General features: G+C 31.7%; 2 protein-coding genes across 5 annotated transcripts; both read right to left on the reverse strand.

Annotated features, from left to right (window-relative positions):
* Positions 1-106: 106 nt before the first annotated feature.
* Positions 107-1,195, reverse strand: LOC102605731 (MLP-like protein 28). The gene is made up of 2 exons (XM_006365540.2): positions 966-1,195; positions 107-433 (listed from the first exon to the last, which is right to left on the reverse strand). Exons 1-2 carry the CDS (start codon positions 1,150-1,152, stop codon positions 168-170), a joined length of 453 nt encoding a protein of 150 aa, XP_006365602.1. The 5' UTR covers positions 1,153-1,195; the 3' UTR covers positions 107-167.
* An 11,682-nt stretch (positions 1,196-12,877) lies between these two features.
* On the reverse strand, positions 12,878-16,536 carry LOC102606066 (cytochrome c-type biogenesis protein CcmE-like). 4 transcript variants are annotated; one of them, XM_006365543.1, is made up of 4 exons: positions 16,279-16,536; positions 15,509-15,603; positions 14,566-14,751; positions 12,878-14,081 (listed from the first exon to the last, which is right to left on the reverse strand). In XM_006365543.1, exon 4 carries the CDS (start codon positions 13,974-13,976, stop codon positions 13,134-13,136), a length of 843 nt encoding a protein of 280 aa, XP_006365605.1. In that variant the 5' UTR covers positions 13,977-14,081; positions 14,566-14,751; positions 15,509-15,603; positions 16,279-16,536; the 3' UTR covers positions 12,878-13,133. The 4 variants fall into 4 exon arrangements, 3 of the variants coding, with proteins under 3 accessions (XP_006365605.1, XP_006365603.1, XP_006365606.1); XM_006365541.1 differs by lacking the exon at positions 14,566-14,751; XR_001472159.1 differs by lacking the exons at positions 12,878-14,081; positions 14,566-14,751 and adding an exon at positions 15,393-15,405.
* Between the last annotated feature and the right edge of the window lie 3,697 nt (positions 16,537-20,233).

Here is a 20,233-nt window from a genome sequence, read left to right on the forward strand (position 1 = left end):
TTTATAGGTCGGTATTCACTGTTTTTTTAGTAGTGAGTTGCTCAGACTATTCAAAAATGTTACCACACTTGTATCAGATCCTTCAAAAATGCACTATTTTTAAAGGATTCAATACGAACCTGAAGACATTTTTAAAGAGTACGAGCAACATAGATCTTATCAATTCATCAATTGGCATGGTGATCATCAATAGCTTTTGTCATACCAACAACGAAGTTCAACACATTTATGAGTTCAGGGACATTCTCATTTGGCCTTTCATACTCCAATGTCCAGCTAACCAAATCGATTTCGTCTTTTGTTTCGATATGAAGAGTTGCTTTAAAACTATCATATTTATCTATTACATCTCCTTCAAATTCTTTGAGTGTGAGCACCTTTTTTTCATGATCTATAGTTTCAAGTATTTGTTTGGAGATCTTCTTTTCCCCATCTACCTTACAAAAAAAGAGAGTTAGAAATGAGAAACAACATAGAGTTGACATGTTAAAAGACCATCTAAAGAGATTTATCTCAATCATAATCGCTAAAATAGTTGAAAAAACTATCGTAGAAACTTTCAGAAAAAAGGCATTCTCTTATCTGTTGAACTTAGATGAGGAGCCGGATGACATTTTTAGTCAATATCAAAAGTGTGAATGAGTTAGGAGCGAAGAGTGTTTGAGAAAGTTTAATTGGCCGAAATTAATTATAGATTCGTAAATTTATCGATATCAAGTTTATAAAAAGAACCAAATTGTTCAAGTGGGCTGGGATGATAAATATATCAAAACCATTGCACTTTTATAGACTGCACCCGCTACTCCGTTTTGATAATGATTTCTTATTTATTTGTTGTGATCGATATGAAAGTAAAAAAAATATTATTTTAAAAACATCTATATATATATCTAAAACAAAATTATGAGGATGGAATGAGGGCAAGGGTGGGGTGGGGCTTATTAGGACATAAATATTTAACTTACCAAGGGTATAGTTCCAACAAATTTTGGATCCAACAATTCCAATGTCACCTTCAAGAAGTTCAAATCCTTGTATATGCAAAGGGGACATAGTAGAGACATGGTGTGGTTTATTTGTAAAAATATCATGAAACACATCTTTATTAGCCTTCATTTCTACCTTGCCACACAACACAGACTTTAGACCCATTTTACTAAAGATTTGAAAAGAAAAAGATATAGTGACACTATAAGAAAATTGTAGTGGACAAGTGTTGATATCCTTTACAATGATTATTCAACAATATATATAGACTAGAAGGGGGGAGGGAGAGGCTTTTTTTAATCAAAGATGGTATAACATCTTAATCTTGTCCCTTACGACTTGTATAACTACATTTCTCAAGAAAAGTCACATAAATTTCATTTTTCATGCACTTGTATCAATACTTATAATATATATATATATATATATATGCAATCATGAGCTAATTATTTAGATATGTTGTAATATTATGAATCTGATCATATTTTGGTGTGTTCAGATATGTCAAGATACATATATTTCGGAATTATGGGTCGAAATTAGGATTATTAATTTGTTCAAAATACATTCTATCCAAATTGATTCACATGTATCTAACTAGGATACATAGAAAAATCTCGCTTGCATCTGATCTCCCTTTTCGTTTTTCACTCTCCTATCTCGCTCACCTATCTAGTATTCCAGATACATGTGAATCACACTAGAATCATATATCTAGTGTGATTTGCATGTGTCTAGGATACATAGACAAATCTCGTTCGCCTGATCACTTCTGTTCTCGCTCGCCTCCCTCTCCCTATTTCAGTGAATCTAGTAGCAAAAAACAATATGTCTCAAGGTGTATATGACTTAAACTCTGGTATAAAATTATTAGTTAGAAAAATAAAATATAATTATTTCAAACTATAGAAAGTATAAGTAAATATAGTAGAAATATTAATTTTATTAGATAGTTTCTCCAAAATTTATTTGGATTAATAAGATAAAGTCATTTATCTAATTAAGTAACTTCTGAATTGTTATATCTGTTATATATAAAAGGTATTTTTAGATTAAAAACCGTAAAAAATATTTTTAATTTTAATAAATAAGTAAAATTAAATAAAATGTTTTTTGAACTATTTATGATAGATTCAGTATAACATATTCGAAGCTATCAACTTCAGTATCCAAAGCAAGTAAAGAAATAGATTTGTCTGATTACCAAACAGATACAATAATAACTTTAATATATTTCTTTGGGTTATAAAAGTCAAAGCAAGGAAAGATATGTTGCTTTTTTTGTCCAAACAATACTCTTTCATAATTAATTTGACATAGGAATTAACCAAGAGATAATTTTATCAAACCATCCTTATTAATAAGTTATCTAAATATTGAAAAATAAATAGTATTTAATTAGTAAAAGTAAAATAGGTACACATGATAAATTATTTATTGATTATATAAACTGAACAAGCATTATTGAATATCCAAAATAATACAGTTGACAAATAAAGATAGTCGAAAAGAATATTTATTCATATATTTGATGAAGCAATAATAAATCTTTTGTCTACTCATTGGTGTTTCCACAATAAGATTCATGTATAACGGGAGAAGCGTTCCTTAATAAGGTTTTTCTTGTATTTAAGATTTGAATTTGATTTATTTTCTTTAAAAAAATGTGGAAAAATTATATATTAATTCTGCTTTAACACTTTTTTTGGTAGTTTTCAAATTTAGTTTATGAAAACATGATTAAGTCCAAGATTAGAAGAGTTAAAATTTCAGATGGTCACTCAATTAATATTGATTTTCACAGAAAATCACTGAACTTTCATTTATAAAATCAAAATCATTCAACCATGATTTTTTGTTAGTGAAAGTCACTCAACTTATAGATCTTTTTATCAGAAAGTCACTCAACTTTCTTTTACAACCTCAAAATCAGTCAACTATGAATATTTATTTCGAAAGTCACTCAATCAATTTAAATGCTTTTTTCATTAAATTTTGTTGAAATACAATTTTTATCTTCAACTATTTATTTTTAAAAAAAAAAATTAATAAGATGTCCATTTAATTATTTTGTTAAATTTTGTTGAAACGCCATTTTTTTAAAACTATTTTTAAAAATAAATAAGAAGATACTCATAAATTATTATATTAGATTTTGTTGAAATACTATTTTGTTTTAAATTATTTTTTAAATAATAAATATTCATTATTTTATTAAATTTTGTTGAAATAAATACTTTAATTTAAACTATTTAGTTAAAGAAACAGTAACTATTGTGATTCTAATATAAAAATAATAAGGTTTACACAGTAAGATTTTTTTAAATCGAAAATGATTAATTATCTTATATTTAAACCCTAACATTTCAGAAAAGGGTTAAAGCTACCCTTAAACTATCTGAAATAGCTTAAATATACCCTTAAACTATATTTCGGCTCAAAAAATACCCTTCCCGTCAAACTATTGGGCCACACCTACCCTTCTAGTTAACGGAAGTATCCACGTGTGTGTTAAAATGCCACATGGACGCCACATGTGCATGCCAAACAGACCCCACCTCCACATAGACGACTATGGAAAGGGTCAAAACTACCCTTAAACTATTCGAAATAGCTTAAATATACCCTTAAACTATATTTGGCTCAAAAATGCCCTTTCCATCTAACTATTGGATCACACTTGCCCTTCTGTTTTACAAAAACATCCATGTGTGTGCTAAAATGCCACATGGACTCCACATGTGCACGCCAAAAACACACTCCACCTCCACATAGACGACTTAAAGCCCTAATTTCACTCTTCTCCCCCTAATTTCATCCTTTCCTTATTTGGGTATATCTATATGAGGCCTTTAAATTTTGGGGCCCAAGGCAATTGCTTTTTTTGCAAAGCTGTAGACCCGCCCCTGGACCTCACCAAATCAATTTTCAGCTTTGAGAGGTTGCACATTAGAGTCTCGAAATGCATATCGACAAGAAGCTTCTTAGTTTCGTTTTCAGAGGTTCCACATTAGAGTCTCAAAATGCCTATAGACACGAAGCTTCTCAGTTAAGTTTCTACTGATATACAATACACTTATTTAGCTACGCATATTATTAGTGTTTATATTAGATGCACTTAGTGTTCTTTTAAAAACCGAATAATAGTATAAGTGTACTAACACGAGGCTAATTAGTTTGTTCATGATGAGACTTGACAAAGTGATGCAAATGCCTAACTCTATAAATGCATGTAACATAGTATAATCTGTATGGAATAGCCAGCCTTTGCAAACCTCGCCTCTTTTAGAGTCACTCAACATACACATCAAATCTGAGTTTTACGAGCCCCTGCCAGGCTTGAGCTAAGCTATTTCGCTGAAGTACATAACATCAATTTTCCAAGTTGGATTCCAAACATCATGTTTTCCAGATCTCAAGAATGTTAGTATCGTTGGCTGCGCGCCTAATGACACTTTTGAAGGTGTGGTCTGAAGTGGGGTTTTGTAAGCTTTTCAAACCTTGAAGTTTCTACTAAAGAAAATGCAATGGCTTTCAGAGGTTTGTTATTGTAACAAAGAGAAGAAAACGTTTCACTTGTTCAAAAAATTGTGTCCTGGCATTTATCACAGTTGACTAAGAAATTGTTAGACATCCCAAAATCATCAAAAAATTTCATGATTATTTATCAAGAGATTGTTTAATCAACCATGATAAATAATCACAAAATTTGTTGTGAAATTTCTAGCCGCACAATAAATATACATTTATCGACAATATATAAGATGTTTTTAGCCACTAAAAGCTATTTTTATTGTAGTGGCATGACCATGCTAGAAACACCTAATTTTTTATCTTTTGATTTACTCGATGGTAATCTGAACTTGTAGTATTACAAACGTTGTGATGGATGCTTGGTTCCTTGGAAGCCTTAATTGCACTCTAGACATTGCATATGTGCTTCGAATTTTTTTGCAATTTTTGTTTACTTGGAACTACCAAGATTGGCAAACTTACAAATCAAATGGTTTCACATACAACTAAAAAAAAAGACTTAACATATAATTTTTTTTGTTATATATATAGAAAAGGTGTTAAACCTTGCACTAATTTGGTTTGTCATATTTTGAAACTCTGGTTGCGCCACAGAAGATGGAAGAATATGAGGTTGTCGGTATGAGGTATGAATCGAACCCCCAATCTATCGATTTATTTTATAAAAATCTTCTTGTGGGGATCATTATGTATGAAGTACAGTTGAGTTAAAGATTGAATTGTGATATGAAAACTTGAAATTTGTGGGTTTTCATTTCAGGATTATTAATTGTTTTTTGGTGTCTAATTAATGTCCTAAGAATTACTATGGTGAAGTTGATCAATTCATTATGAAAAAGCACGGGTGAGATCATTGTCTTTCGGATTTTATTAATCTGTAGTGGTATTTGGTGTTGTTTCTGCCATTGAGGCAAATCTTGATCTTAATAGCTTGCATGAAATGAATGTGAAACAACATCTACAACAATTCATGTATTGAAAATATTTAGACAGTTATGATCTTTAGTGTATCCATAGGAAATGGACACAAAATGACTTTCCTCATATCAAATACATCATTTTTAAGCTTAATTTATTTCCCAGACTAGCATGTAATCATAGATTCACATCAAACTTAATTAAATGAATCGAGGACAAGAAAGACTAAATTAAGTCATGTAACATGCAACTTATTACAGTAGTTATTTTAAGTATTTTCTTTCAAAGTTTTAAAAAGAGAGGTGAGCGAAAATACAAATTTTAGTGCTTTAGGATCTACTTCCTTCATCTACAGATTTTATTGAAATTTTTATAAAAATAACTCAGTTATTCTGTTTGTTTAACTTTAGCAGAAATTTTGAATTACTATTACTACTTATTTCTACTATATAGAAGCATGAAGAGCCAGGACGACCATAGCATAATTTTATTGTACACCGTGACACTTGAGTTTCGAGTAAAAATGTGATCATTGTACTCTCTTGTGTCTTGACATTGATCAAGCTCATTTTCATATCACATTGTGGACAGATGGTTAAATAATTAGATCAAATGAAGTTGAACTTGCTTCTAGGAATATCAGTGATGCATTTACCCCAACAAGCATTTGTAAGCTTTGCAATTATTTCACTGTCCATGGCCCTTTCCTTCACGACTGAAAAATTGCTGCAATTCAGGGGACTTCAGGGCTGAAGGATCCATGGAATTCTCAAGGAAGCAAATGTTTGTTTTGCTTATTTCGTGGGGCAGAGTAAGATTTCTTAAAGGAGATTTATTTTAAGTTGTTTGCTGATTGAACATTGGAAGCTTGATTCTGGAAATCTCAGTGTTAATAGTAGAAGCTAGAACTATTTAACTTTCTTGATTATTGCTTAGAGAACTTCATACTACATATCAATATGAGAATTTTTTTCAATTCAAAACTGAGAATATTCATTGTTACCAAATAAAATATGAATTCAATGGTGTCTTCCTATTGAATTTGCAGTGTGGTGCATGACATATTTCGGTTACTTCAATTTAAGCTTATCAGAGGACATAATCAATGCTCAAATAAGATGTAAGAAAATAGAACACATAGTTGTGTGATGTCTCTTTTTGATTTTGAAATAACCTATTGATATTTGTCAATGACAATTACGATGGTTGCATTTAAAGTTCACGACTTGCAAAAAACACAAAATATTAATTTAAGAGTTAAGACTATTGTTCCTTTAGTGCAGTGAAAAATCTAGGAAGAAATAATGTGAAAGAATGATTACATTAGCGCATTAAATCTTTACGCTTTTTCCCTTCTTTTATTGATGTTGAGTTGTAATTATATGTCTAATGATTAGCTACTCTCTATCACATGAATCACATATGATGGAGAAGAATACAATCAGGTTAAAAGTTTCAAGCTATTATATTACAGAAAAAATAGTAATATATTGACCTAAAAAAACAAGGTACATATGGCTTAGAGCCAACTCATTCATATGTCTCCTTGTTTGTGTATAAAGATATTTGTTTTCTATTTATAGTGATGGAGCTTAGAACATTGTTCAGTATACTTCTTTTTTCTCCATATGAACTCATTGAAAGTAGATACAGGTAGAAGCCCTTTAGCTAATAGCTATTATTCTAGAGAAATGGGTGCATAGGTAGCATGCGTACTGCTATAATTTCATCTTAGGAATCTCCTCTCAATTATTGAAACTATCATTGAAACCTTTTCAAGTTGTAAATTGAAATCCTCTAGAAAGATTTTGCTATTATTGACATCTTGTATTTGTAATGTCTTCAACTTTTCCTTTCTTTTTTTTTTGGGTTATTTGTGGATCAGAGTACTTATTTCTTTTCTGTGTTCCAGAGTTGTGCAAGTGAAACTTATCTTTCTCCCTCCTTCCTTTCTCCTTCCTTAGAAATATATTAATGCACGTTTGTAGGTATCTGTTTAGTTTTTTTGATAGGACGTTAAGTCTATACTCTACACCAGTTTTATGTCATAAATATAGGATCGTATTTACTTAGAAAATAATTTACTTTTAACAACTCTAGCATCAAATAATGATAGTTGCGACTTGCGATGCAAATTTGGTTGACGATATTTGGAATGAGGCATATCGTGTTTAATAGTAATTACTCCTATACTAAAATTCCAAATTGGGTGGCTATCATTATATATATCAGAGATATGAAGAGGGCTTATAAGAGAGTCCAAGAACCCATCTACAAGATTCTTTATGCTTTTTTGATGAGCTAATCGAAGAGTGTACCATTACAAATGGAAAGACCTTGTTCATAAGAGGAATTATGATCATTGGAAATGCTAACCAACCTTGGATCAATTAGATAACCACTATTGTCAATGACGTTACTTGTAGAACTATACAGACTTCTCGAGTAATAGTCATTCGGTATCTGACCGTTCTGGTCAGTAAGAACGACCAAGGGAAAAAAGTGATTTTCATTGCTATTCTTCACTTAATCTATTTTCTATATGTTGTTGACTCATAAGCTTCTCAATTATTCTTTCTTTCTTCTGCTTTTCTCCCTGCACAATTTTTATTGTTCTCTTTAATCTCCATTCTATACAAGTGTTCCGCTTACTCCTTTGGAAATTGCCTACCTCTAGATTTCTCTATAGTATAAATATACTTTCTGTTGCACTTGTGGTCTAAGATATTAGTTTAAACTTGCATTTAAAATTTTGTTTTATTTCCTTTCCATTTGGTCTTCTTACCTTCTTTTTTTTTATGTGAATCTTCTTATCAGAAAATCATTGTCAATGAAACTGTGTTTAATATGGCATATGGGTGATACTACTTGAAGCTTGAATTTGTTTTCCCCCATTTTTGTATGTGATAAAAGATCTTTTTAGATAAAAATTGAGTTTTGTTAGATTTTTAGGTAAAAGTATTTCTGCCGCAAGTGTTTGAAAAGAAATTATTTTTTCCCTACGAAAATCTTTTTTCGTATAAAAAATTCAGTATCTTCCGGCGAATTGATTAAACTACTAGAGTTCTCCTTTTAAAGCTTGAAGTTTGTTAGATCATGATTTTGTTAAAGCTGGACTCTGAAAAATGAATATTGTATGTCTTGTCAATCTCCCAGAAGTAAATACAGGTATTACTATTTGCTTGTTTGCATTTGATGATCAATTGTTTCAATAATTTTGTGACTTAGTTTTGTTCACCTATAGAAAACTATTCTAACATTCCAATGTTACTTTTGAGTTCTTGTACTACTTTATCATATCTGAATTTACATGACTACATAATAGCTTTATTAGGTGAAATGTATAAAAAAAAAATCATGAAAATAACGAGCTTTTATTCACACTTCAATTTACTATACTAAAAATGTGTCTTTTTTTTTATTCTCTCGACTTAGTAGGTCCTTTATTCATTTTAATGAATAGAGAAAAGTTGGGCTCTAACTTCCAAAGGAATTATGATTTTTCAGCATTAAAAATATACAACCTTAGACTACAATAACTACTAGTGTTTCTATTCCAGCACAATTAGTGGTTTATGAGCTACATATATTTTGCGCAAATATGAATGTTACAAAATGTTAGCATGTTCTTCACCATGTTTCATTAGAGCAGAATATTAAACACAATAAGTCATATCCTTCTTATTGAAGGCGTTTTTAAGTGCTGAAGAATATTGTTGTTGACACTCTTCTTCAATTTTGATTTCATTGTTGTCTCATAGTATGTACAGTATAGAAAGTACCATTTTCTTAGAGCCAGATTTGTTGCTGCTGAAGCAAATATTCGGTAATAAAGTCGCTCTTCCTGGTCATTGAATTCACTTGTGCTAAAAAGCTAAGATATTGTTGAATGAAAGGCCAAATTCAAATTATGCAGGGGTACAAAAAAGACAATCAGCCTGATGTAACCATGCAATACAACAAAGACCTTATCCTATTTTTGATTCAGTTGCTCTAAGAATCAAATATATTATTGTATAAATGAAAGCATGTCTCATGTACTGCATGTGTAGTTATGTTCATCCTTATTTCTTTTAGTTTCAATTAAGAAATAAAGTTTTACATCCTTATGTCGCTGTAAAGCTTGGATTATTCCATGAATTTCTAAAAGGTCTAGGAAAAACAAGTATATCATAGAGAAATTCCTACAATAATACTACGACTAAGCGAGATAGTTCTCAACTACCTAACTAACCTTGTATATTCAAGATTAAACTTACTTTTTTGTATATATAGTAGATATTTAATTCCTATAGCTTCTTCATATTTAAACTCCCTCATTAAAAAAATTGTCTCCGCCACGACTTATATGAACTATATGACCACTATTCCTAAAAAATGTGATGTAAAGAACATAAGAAACCAAATAGGAACAATCAAATCAACTGGTAAAACAATGTCTACATTCATATTATATAGGTCATTCTCAAGATAGAAAAAGTGAACATTAAGAATCAATTGGACCCTTCATTTTGTGGTTTATTATTAATGTTCATTATCTTATTCAAAAAAATAATTAAAATTCTTTAACAATAGATGTGCATGTACTTCTGAACTGGAAAAAGAAGATATCTGCAGCAGCAACAGTACCATTTCAGTAGTGGAGTATGTAGTGTAATGTCTAGATTTTGGGAGATACAAAGCAAAAAATATTTTCTTGAGGATAATATATCTGCACCAACATTATCCAAACACACTAAATATTCATGATCTTGTAGTATTGCATTATAACATGGACAAATATTGTGTTATACAATTTTTAATGATTAAGTATATACTATATAGTTGAATAAAACTTACTTCTCCAACAAAGAACCTTAAAGCACTTGTTCCAGAATATCTTACTTCTGACTCTCCATCTCATATTACCAAGGGTTGAATCTTAGTAGTAAGTTCAACCTGTCACTTACAATACCCCATCATGTATTGAAACTAATTGAAGCAACTAGGGCTGAATCTCAGCGTCGCAACAAGTTTATTTGTGCTTCTTTTGGTATTAATTTCTAAAATAACAACTCATAAATACACCATGTGATAGAATTATACTCCGTTTTTTGTTTCCCACTCAATGTTTGACATCCACTGGAATTCCAATTAATTTGGATCCGCGCATCGTAAACATTTAAGGGGGAAGCGCTCCTTTACACAAGATTTAGTTTCACACCCCATGGCTCAAACTTGAGAGGTATCTCTGATTAAGGGTGGATGGATCTTATGCATCCCACCACCACCCTTGTTGGTTATATATATAAACAAATCCATATCCAGCTCTAAAGGATGATATAACTAGATTGTTCTCAAAGTAAAAAAGTTATCAATCTTGGAAAACTAGAAGAAGTTTGGTGTAGAAAAATGACAATCACAAATTTTACGTCATATCAATGTTTCATCTCATGCTCCTAAACCCCAAACAATGCAAACCAAAACTGGAGACAAAGGGAAAAGAAGTTAGTAAATGAGACAACATATAAAGATTGGTTGTGATTGTAGACCATGTGGCAATAGTTTTTGGAATTTGTCTTGGAGTTTTTGGCTCTTTTAGTTTATCTCATTTCAATTTCCTCTATCCACCAAAAATCAAATTTTCATAAAAATAAAGGACAGAAAATGTGCTTGAATGCATTTGAGGAAGGCTTGAATTTGTTTTTTTGGATGACCGAGAAATCTGTCTGGGGCTAACCTTTAGGACCAGCTGCAACCCTCAAAACTCGGAGATCCTGGGGGCACACACATCTCTACCATCCTCCACTTAAATACTAGGCCTAGTTCTTATGACGCTGGACTTGAACCCATGACCTAAGTCACAAGTCCATCAACCTTAGTTGCTTGAACCAAGTCCGGTGGCTTGAATCTAAAGCATCAACAAAGTCATGTGGCTAACAACACAAATTGAATTACAATATAGTGGGGGTAATAGAACATTTGTTTACCCTTTTTTCGAACAAATGGTAATAATATTAACCATCAAAATGAATAGCATTTGGTTTTTCCTATAAGAAGCTCATCACACTAGCTAGATTGTATGCAAAGTATGAAGCTATAGCAGTTTTAGTATATCATTAATAGATAGGTATTCACAACTGTGCCAAATGTATTATGATTCTTTTGAAGTTATACGGACTTTCTACAAAAAAATGTCAGACGGGAGCATGTCACAAGACATGTACAGTAGCTCCCAAGTGTTCGGTCATTTAACAATTCAAGTGGTACATGAGTTGAGTTTAGAAAAGTTTGGTTCCTACCTTCATACTCTCCTTCCCTTTAGAACTATAAAGGTCAGTAGTAGCTTCCTTTTTCCTTTATCTACACTTTGGCTGAGGACAGATCTCAAGGAACTCTGTCCATTTGATCTAAGTCCTGATCTTCTTCTGAATTACCGAGGGGTAGGGGCATGGGTGTACAAAGGGTGTATCTCTTTAGGCCTACACCTAAAAGGATGAAAACATTGCACACTGGAGCAGAGAGAATGTTTTATGAACACTAAAGGTTAAGCCAGTTGCTGTCAAAACTCTGATTCTCATGCCAGATATGGCACATGATTAATGATGCAACAAATCCTAAGAGATTTCACTTTAAACACTATTGAGTCTACAACTTTTAAGATACTCAAACCAATGATAACAACATGACTAGGATGTAAACTTTTACCCTCCGTCCGTTCCGGTTTATTTGACAAACTTCCCTTTTAGTCAGTTTCAAAAAGAACAACACACTTCTAAATTTTGGAAACAATTAGCTTTATAATTGCGCAAATGTTATGGCGGCATGTTTAAAGCCACAACTTTCAAAAGGTTTACAACCACACAAATGCTATGCCATATATATTTGAGACCACAAGTTTCAAAAGTCTTGTCTTTATTTCTTTCTGAACTCCATACGGATTTAAACTATCATATGAAAGCACATTCATTGTTGTTCCTGTAACATAAATAAAAGAGTTAACGACCACAACACTTCTAGTGCTATTTCCGTGAAAGAGGTTGCTGGTATGGTTGTTGCCACATAAAGCAAGTAGACCATGTGCAGAGTCATAATAACAACATACCCAATGTGAGGATGGTGCATACGTAGAGTTGTTTTCGATAGACACTCGACTCAAGTAAAGCATAATAAAATCACGTATGGGAAGGAAAATACTGTAATGCAGAAGAGAACTTTAACAACAATACATGGGTTAAAAAGCAAATAGACCATGTGCAGATTCATGCAAGAAAATAACAGAAAATTAACATTACAGGTATCAACACACAACAAATGAAAAATGGGAGGCGTCAATAATGGGGTACAAGCAATGATAAAACTGCACAATAATAAAGAAACTCAGGAGTGATTTATTCTCCATTTTTTTCTTCAATGACCTCTATATTGAGTGTACACAGAGAATTACAAGCATCCAATGTCATAAAAAATAATTATTGTCATTTATTCACTAAATATTCCAAAATTTCTAAACTGAAACCCCATTCCTTAGGGTTAGTACAGGACATAAAATCTATAACAACAAAATTCTTTGTATAACCTCAGTAAACCAACTATATATATTCCTTCATTTTTCTAACTTCCTTCAATAGTATAATCATAATTGAAATTTAACAAAACTCCATTTCGGGAAAATAATCAATTAGAATTTTTACCATACTCTATAATTGGCTGACTTACGCCCTCGCATTAGCTGGAGGTGCTGCATCATCACCCTCTTCCTCATTCCCTTCCATCTGACTAAGCAACTGCTTATTCTTCTCAAGTGCAGCTGCAACTTCAGGAGGCATATACTTCTCATCGTGTTTAGCCAACACTTCAGTAGCTGCAAAATAACAATCCCCACTTCTCGCCTTCTCAGTAAGCTGTAACTTTTTCTCACTCAAGATTTCATTCTCTTTCTTCTTCATCTCTTCAGTAAATGGCTTTATAAACCCTTCTACTACAACGGAGTGCCCTTCCCGAAAAAGATCCGGTAACGACCCATCATATTTAACCAAAATATCAGTAATCAAATCAGTTATCACAAATTCCATTTCTGGGGAATTAGGTATTGGTGTTACACTATTTTCTAGTACTAATCCACCGAGTCGAAATTTGGATCTTGTAGGGTTTTCAGCATGTTTTGCTAGAGCATCTGTAGGGGTTAAATAGAATACAAGTTGGTCTTGGAATTGGTTAAGGACTATTACTATGAATCCTGCTATGCAGCTGAATGTGATGGCATAGGTCCACAGACGGCGGGTTTGGAGTTGCCAGGCTTTGGCTGCGATATCAGGCCGAGCTGAAAGGTGAGATCGTGCGGGCCGGGAGAGTGTAGAGAAGGATCTGAGGGTGAAAACAGTTTGGTTGGTATTGAAATGGGGAAATACTAATGGCTGCGATTGGTGGTGGAAAACTGAAATCAAAGGGTGAGATTTGGATAGAGCAGCGGTGGTTGTGGCAGCACCAGTGACGGCAGAACGAAGGCAATGGGAAGCTAGACGAGAAGCTAAACAAGAAGAGAGTTTTGAAGCCATTGAGATTTTGTGGAATTTATCAGCTCCTGGATGGAGATAATAAGGAGGGAATTAAGGTTAGGGGTTGGGCGTTTGGTACTTCCAAAGTTCAGGTTTGATAAACAACTGCAATACATGGAAAAAAATAATATTAGAAAGGTAACTGCAACCTATCTAATTTTAATAACCAAATATATTCTTGAAATTTTCGCGCATAAAAATTATTTGCAACCTTAATTATTCTCAACTTCGCAATTTTGAACTGTTTAATAAAGGCAAAGGTTTTAATAATCTCTATAGAAGTATCTTCCTATTCTCTTTTCTTTTCTAGTTCTTATCTACTTCTACTTCTCATTCTCTACTAGAATTATCTTCGATTAACTCAAACTCTAGCTGATTGGTGCAAATCGATTGGGTTTCATTGTTCTAAGCTGTTGTAAATCCATTGTGTATATTAGCTGAATTTAGCTCCATTTCACTGTTACTTAACAATTCTACAATTCTGAGAAGTAATTCATAAATTGTCAGAATTACTGTTTGTGATCATTGGAGCTCATTAAAAGATCTTTTTAAACAAACGCTACTAAAAGAAATGTGAACACCAACCCACATGAATAGAGGCATTTTGTGAATGGTGTACCGAGCGAGTAGCTGAAACTGAGGCTCGTTTTGAAATATTAACTCGAGAGGGCTCATCAGATATCACGACCCCAGTGGGCCTTCTAATAGCATTGACCTTAAATTTCTTTTTTGGATTAGCGGATATATTTGATTTACCCTTGTCTTTATCTACCATCTATATCAAATTAAATATAAAGATTAAAACAGAGTAGTACAAAACAATGTCACAATGTCGAACAAATATATCAAACAAAGTTATCTAGGCCTTATAGGATCAACTAGTGTTGGTACTTATGCTTAACAAACACTATTTATTACCTTAAATTAAAGTTTAATATTCAACTCTAGATGGACACAAATCGATCTTGCAAGAAAATCAATTTTGTCATCAATAGGATCAACTAGTGTTGGTACTTATGCTTAAGAAACACATTATTCCTAAATTAAAGCTTAGTATCAACACTAAATGGATACAAATTGCAAGAGAAAATCAATTTTGTCATCAATAGGATCAACTAGTGTTGATACTTATGCTTAAGAAACACATTATTCCTAAAATAAAGCTTAGTATCAACACTAAATGGACACAAATTGCAAGAGAAAATCAATTTTGTCATCAATAGGATCAACTAGTGTTGGTACTTATGCTTAACAAACACATTATTCCTAAATTAAAGCTTAATAGCAACACTAGATGGACACAAATCGATCTTGCAAGAAAATCAATTTTGTCATCAATAGGATCAACTAGTGTTGGTACTCATGCTTAACAAATATATTATTTCTAAATTTAAAGCTAAGTGTCAACACTAGATGGACACAAATCGATCTTGCAAGAAAATCAATTTTGTCTAAGTATCAATACTAGATGGACACAAACACATTATAAAAAACAATTGTACTTGAACTTAAGAAATTTAGAAACACCAAACCTTATCTCCTACTTTGATGAAAGAAGCTTGTATCAACTTTTTTTAGATGTTGAGCTTCCTCAATTGCCTAGCAGGCAAAATCAACCCTTTCAACACTAGAAAAAGATTCAATAATTATTAGTAACTACATGGCACAAACACAACATAGAAAAATCAACCTTTTCAACTGCCTATTTCCTAAATTTAGAAACAAATGATTTGAAAGATTCAATAATTATTATTCAACATAGATAATTGTGAATATTATTTGTGTGATTTTTCCCAACAAGATCCTCCAAAAAGTAGTATTATCTTTTGAGGATCAAACTCACGCGGGCACAGTACTACTTTTTGGATTCGACATAGGTACAACTGTTTTTAGAGAGTCCGAGCAACTAAAACTTATAATAGGCCTGCTGTTTGCCAGGAAAGTTGTGTAAATCAGAATAAAACGGAGTATATCAGTATGGACAGATTCATATAGTCAACCTCGAACTTTTTTAGGATTAAGGAGCAGTTGATTGAAATAATCCATACAAAATGTTGATACAACACACAATTGCATTTCATTGAAGATTATTCATTAGTACATGTTATTCTAGGCCTTATAGGCTTATATCATCAGCTGCGCGATCACAACTAACAACATACTCTTATTCGAATGATGAGACTTCTTTTCGATCAAAGAACAAACCAGAAGGAACAAACATCAACATAGAAAAAGAAAGAACACCCACATGAATAGATAGGAGAAGATTGAATTAAAAATTAATCAAGTAAGATAAACTTACCGTCACTGCCGGAGTTCGCTGCTGCCAAGTGAGTTTTGATGTATACTCCCTCTGTTTGTAGCTGTTACCGGAGATTGCAGCTGCCGCCGATCTGCGCTGCTGCTGCGACCTGTTGCTGTTGCTGTTGGTCGAGGCGGCGCGCCGTTCAGGAATGGTGGCGCGACCTGCTGCTGCAGCGCCGGTCGGGATTGGGTTGGGTCGGGCGTGAGAGAGGTTTGGGGAGAAAAAAATGACTTAGGGTCGGTAAAAGAAGTGTTAATTTACCGACCACGGTCGGTATCTTTTAAAATAATTATTTATATTTAAAAATATTAATAAATATCAATTGTGAAGTCGATATTATTTAAATAAATTATTAATTTATTTAAGATCGGTATTTATTAATTTATTTTAATATAAACTCATCTATTGAGGTCAATTTTATTAACTGTATATATAAATTTAATTTAACTACACATCAACAGAAGTTTAATTTTATCGATCAATTTAATTTTATAAATTTAAATTATATGCCTCCTAATTATATAAATTTTATTTTATCGATCAACAGAAGTTTATCAATATCAAATTTAATATATAAATCTCCTTGAATTGATCATTGATATTTCTTTAATTGATAATGTATTCATATCTGAACCACTAATATATATGACTTGATTTGTTAAACTACTCGAGGAGTATATAATTAATCAACGTATTTCATACTCCGATGAATTATACTTACATGTCATTGCCTACGATATGATCACTACACTTGACATCCATTCAAGATCGAACGTAATAATCTTGATAGAACTTGCTTTGTAAAGTAATTTACGATGTTCTATTGTCTATTTCATAAAACCAGATAAGACATTAAAGGTTATATACATACAAATAATTAAATAATTAATTATATAAATATAAAATTTATAATTAATTGTTATCATGACATTTTTACGCTCTTCACCTCTACATCATTACATGAGATATTAAGTTAGTGATTTGACGACAGACCGATAAAATTTGTACATTACTCTAGAAATATAAGTATAATTATCTCCTAATTCATATCAATGTAGTTTCATTACTCTAAATATGGATTATTGATGTTTTTTTTGTTTATTCCACGAATTCTAACTTTTTATTTATAAAAGTATACAAAATTGTTACACTTTTTTGAAACAATTAATTGTAGTGTAAAAATGAAAAATTTTAGTATTATGCACAATAGCAAAAATTATGATTAATAGGAATATTTTAAACAAACCGACCTCCAGATGTCGCTTTTATTAAAAAGTAATTGGATCAAATAAAAAATATCGACCTCATGAGGTCGGTATTTTATATTAATTTATTTTTTAACAAAAATAAAACCGTCATTCGGAGGACGATTTATTTAAAGTTAATTGAAAATATTAATTTTCTGGAAGTCACTATATAAATATTTTAATGAAAATTAATTTAATTACATACTATTTAATTTTACCAACTTCTGAATGTCGGTATTATAATTTTTTTTGTTTTTTATTTTACACAAAACCGTCCTCTGGAAGACGATTTAAATAAAATTAATTCAAAATATTTCTCAATTTTATTTTTTATATTTAATTGAGAAAAAAATAAAATATTGTTATTTATTTATTTATTTAATACCGACATCAAGAGGTCAGTTTTTATTGTAATTCATTTTTTTCCGAGAAAAATTCCGACCTCCTTAGGTCGGTATTTAGTTTTTTCGCTTTATTTTGCATAAAAACCGACTCCTTGTAGTCGATTTTCTAAAGTTTTTTTAAGTTTTTATTCTTCTTAACAATACCGACCTTCGGAGGTCGGAAATTACCGACTTCCATTTGAGGTCGATAATTTTTAGGTCGGTAATCACTGTTTTTTTACTAGTGAAAAGAAGAAGAAGAGAAATATAGGTCTTCAAATACTTGCATAAATTTCTTCTAGAGATAATTAAAGTAATTTTGTGAAATCTGGTAATAAACAATCGAAAAAATTTCAAATCATCAAAAACATGAAGAATTGAAGAGCTAAATTAATTAAGAAGAAAGTAACGATAGAATACAAACCTTAATGGTGCGATTAGAATTGTTATTCAATCTTCTTGAAAAAAATGTTGAGCAATTTTACCCTAAATCTTCAATTTGCTATGTGTTTTTTAGTGTATAGTTTTGATATATGGGCTTGTTAGTTGTTACTGATGGGCCTATGTCACATTATTGGTAATGGCCTTTATTCACTATGGTTGTTTAGTATGTGGAATGGGATAGACAAGAATACACTTTGAGATTATTAGTTTATCGCGTCTTCCCTATGGGATTACTATTCCACTATTTTTGTACAATTTGTGGGATAAAATAATGTTGGGACTAATTAATATTGTAACCAAATATGGATAAAGTTAATTTCAAATTTTCTTTCGACTTTCGAGATCATTGTTCTGATTTTCGACTTGTGAGATCATTGTTCTGGTCTCACGTACTAAACGACCACCGAATGACATTAATGTCTTGTATGGACTAACAAAATCGATTATTATATTTCTTATATTTTACTTTCAAATACCAAATTACCGAATTTCCCAGCTCGACTAGGTAATTCAATTTTTGGTGATTTATGCAACATTCCTAATTTTTGTAAAATGCTTATAATTCTACTATGCATTTTAATCCCTTTATTTCAATTTACGTGAGTTACTTTTTTCAAAAAGAATGACAACCTTCTAAATTTGGAAAGGATTAACATTTACAACTGCATGCATGGTCACAAGTTTCAAAAATCTTATAGTTACACAAAATGTTATGACATGTTTTATGTCATAAGTTTCAAAAATGTTCATCTCTTTATAAACTTCGTGCCAACTCAAACTATGCCACGTGAATTGAAACGGAGTAGAGTGAATGAGTGAATGAACAAGAGGACAGAGTTACAAAGTTGAAAACCAATTTTCTGAATATAACATAAATATTCTCAAAATTCTAGTATAGCATAAAATTTTACACATCACATCCCTTGGAAAGCGATGCGGCTTTTCCCAGGACCCTGCTAACGCGGGATATTTTGTACACCAGCCTGTCATTATACTTAGCTTGCTCACTAAACGGTATTTCACTTAGTAAAATGTTCATAATTCTAAAATCTTACACTTCAATTATCTTGCTCATATACTACACAAAAACTAGAGCTATTGCATTGAATCTTGAAGTGCAAAGATCATTTTTTATAACACAAGACTGTACATTGGCTAAGAACTAGAGCTATATAGCATATAGTTCTTATACTAATTTTCAGGAATCTCTGATTCTAACATGATTGATACGGACCGTGATAACATGTTGCTACTCCAAGCTAATTTCCTCTAACTTCTCAAATTCGAAGACTCAATCCGATGCATAGCTACCCAATAACACAGTGCCCCTAGTGCTGCGACCATGATAAAAGTTCCCATAAAAGTTACTGCACTTGCCATCCATCTTTCCTCTTTACATATAAACGATATATGACAGAGCAACAAACGCTACGGAGACAAATACACAAGACAACTACATTAGCTTGTTGATAATCGCCATCATATGCTTTTTGGTTCGTCTTTCAACAACCACGATTGACGTTTGAACAACCACGACAGCTAATGATATGTAGAGTGCAAGAGAAACATGAACAAGAAAATCGGAACTGACTTAGGGTGTGTTTGGTATGAAGGAAAATGTTTTCCATGGAAAATGTTTTCCTAGAAAATGTTTTCCTGGAAAACAAGTTGATTTTTGACTTATTTTCTCATGTTTGGTTGGTGAGTAGAAAATATTTTCCGAAAAAGATTTTTAGTGTTTAATTTATGAATGAAAAAATATTTTTGAGAAATATCTTTTATTTTTACTAGAGTAGAAAATAATTTTTGAAATTGAAAACATTTTTTAAAAACAAACTTAAAATTTTTTTTGGGGGTGGGGGATGGGGGGGGGTGGTG

This window comes from Solanum tuberosum, unplaced genomic scaffold, assembly GCF_000226075.1.
Source record: "Solanum tuberosum cultivar DM 1-3 516 R44 unplaced genomic scaffold, SolTub_3.0 scf00557, whole genome shotgun sequence".
Classification (NCBI taxonomy): Eukaryota; Viridiplantae; Streptophyta; class Magnoliopsida; order Solanales; family Solanaceae; genus Solanum; species Solanum tuberosum.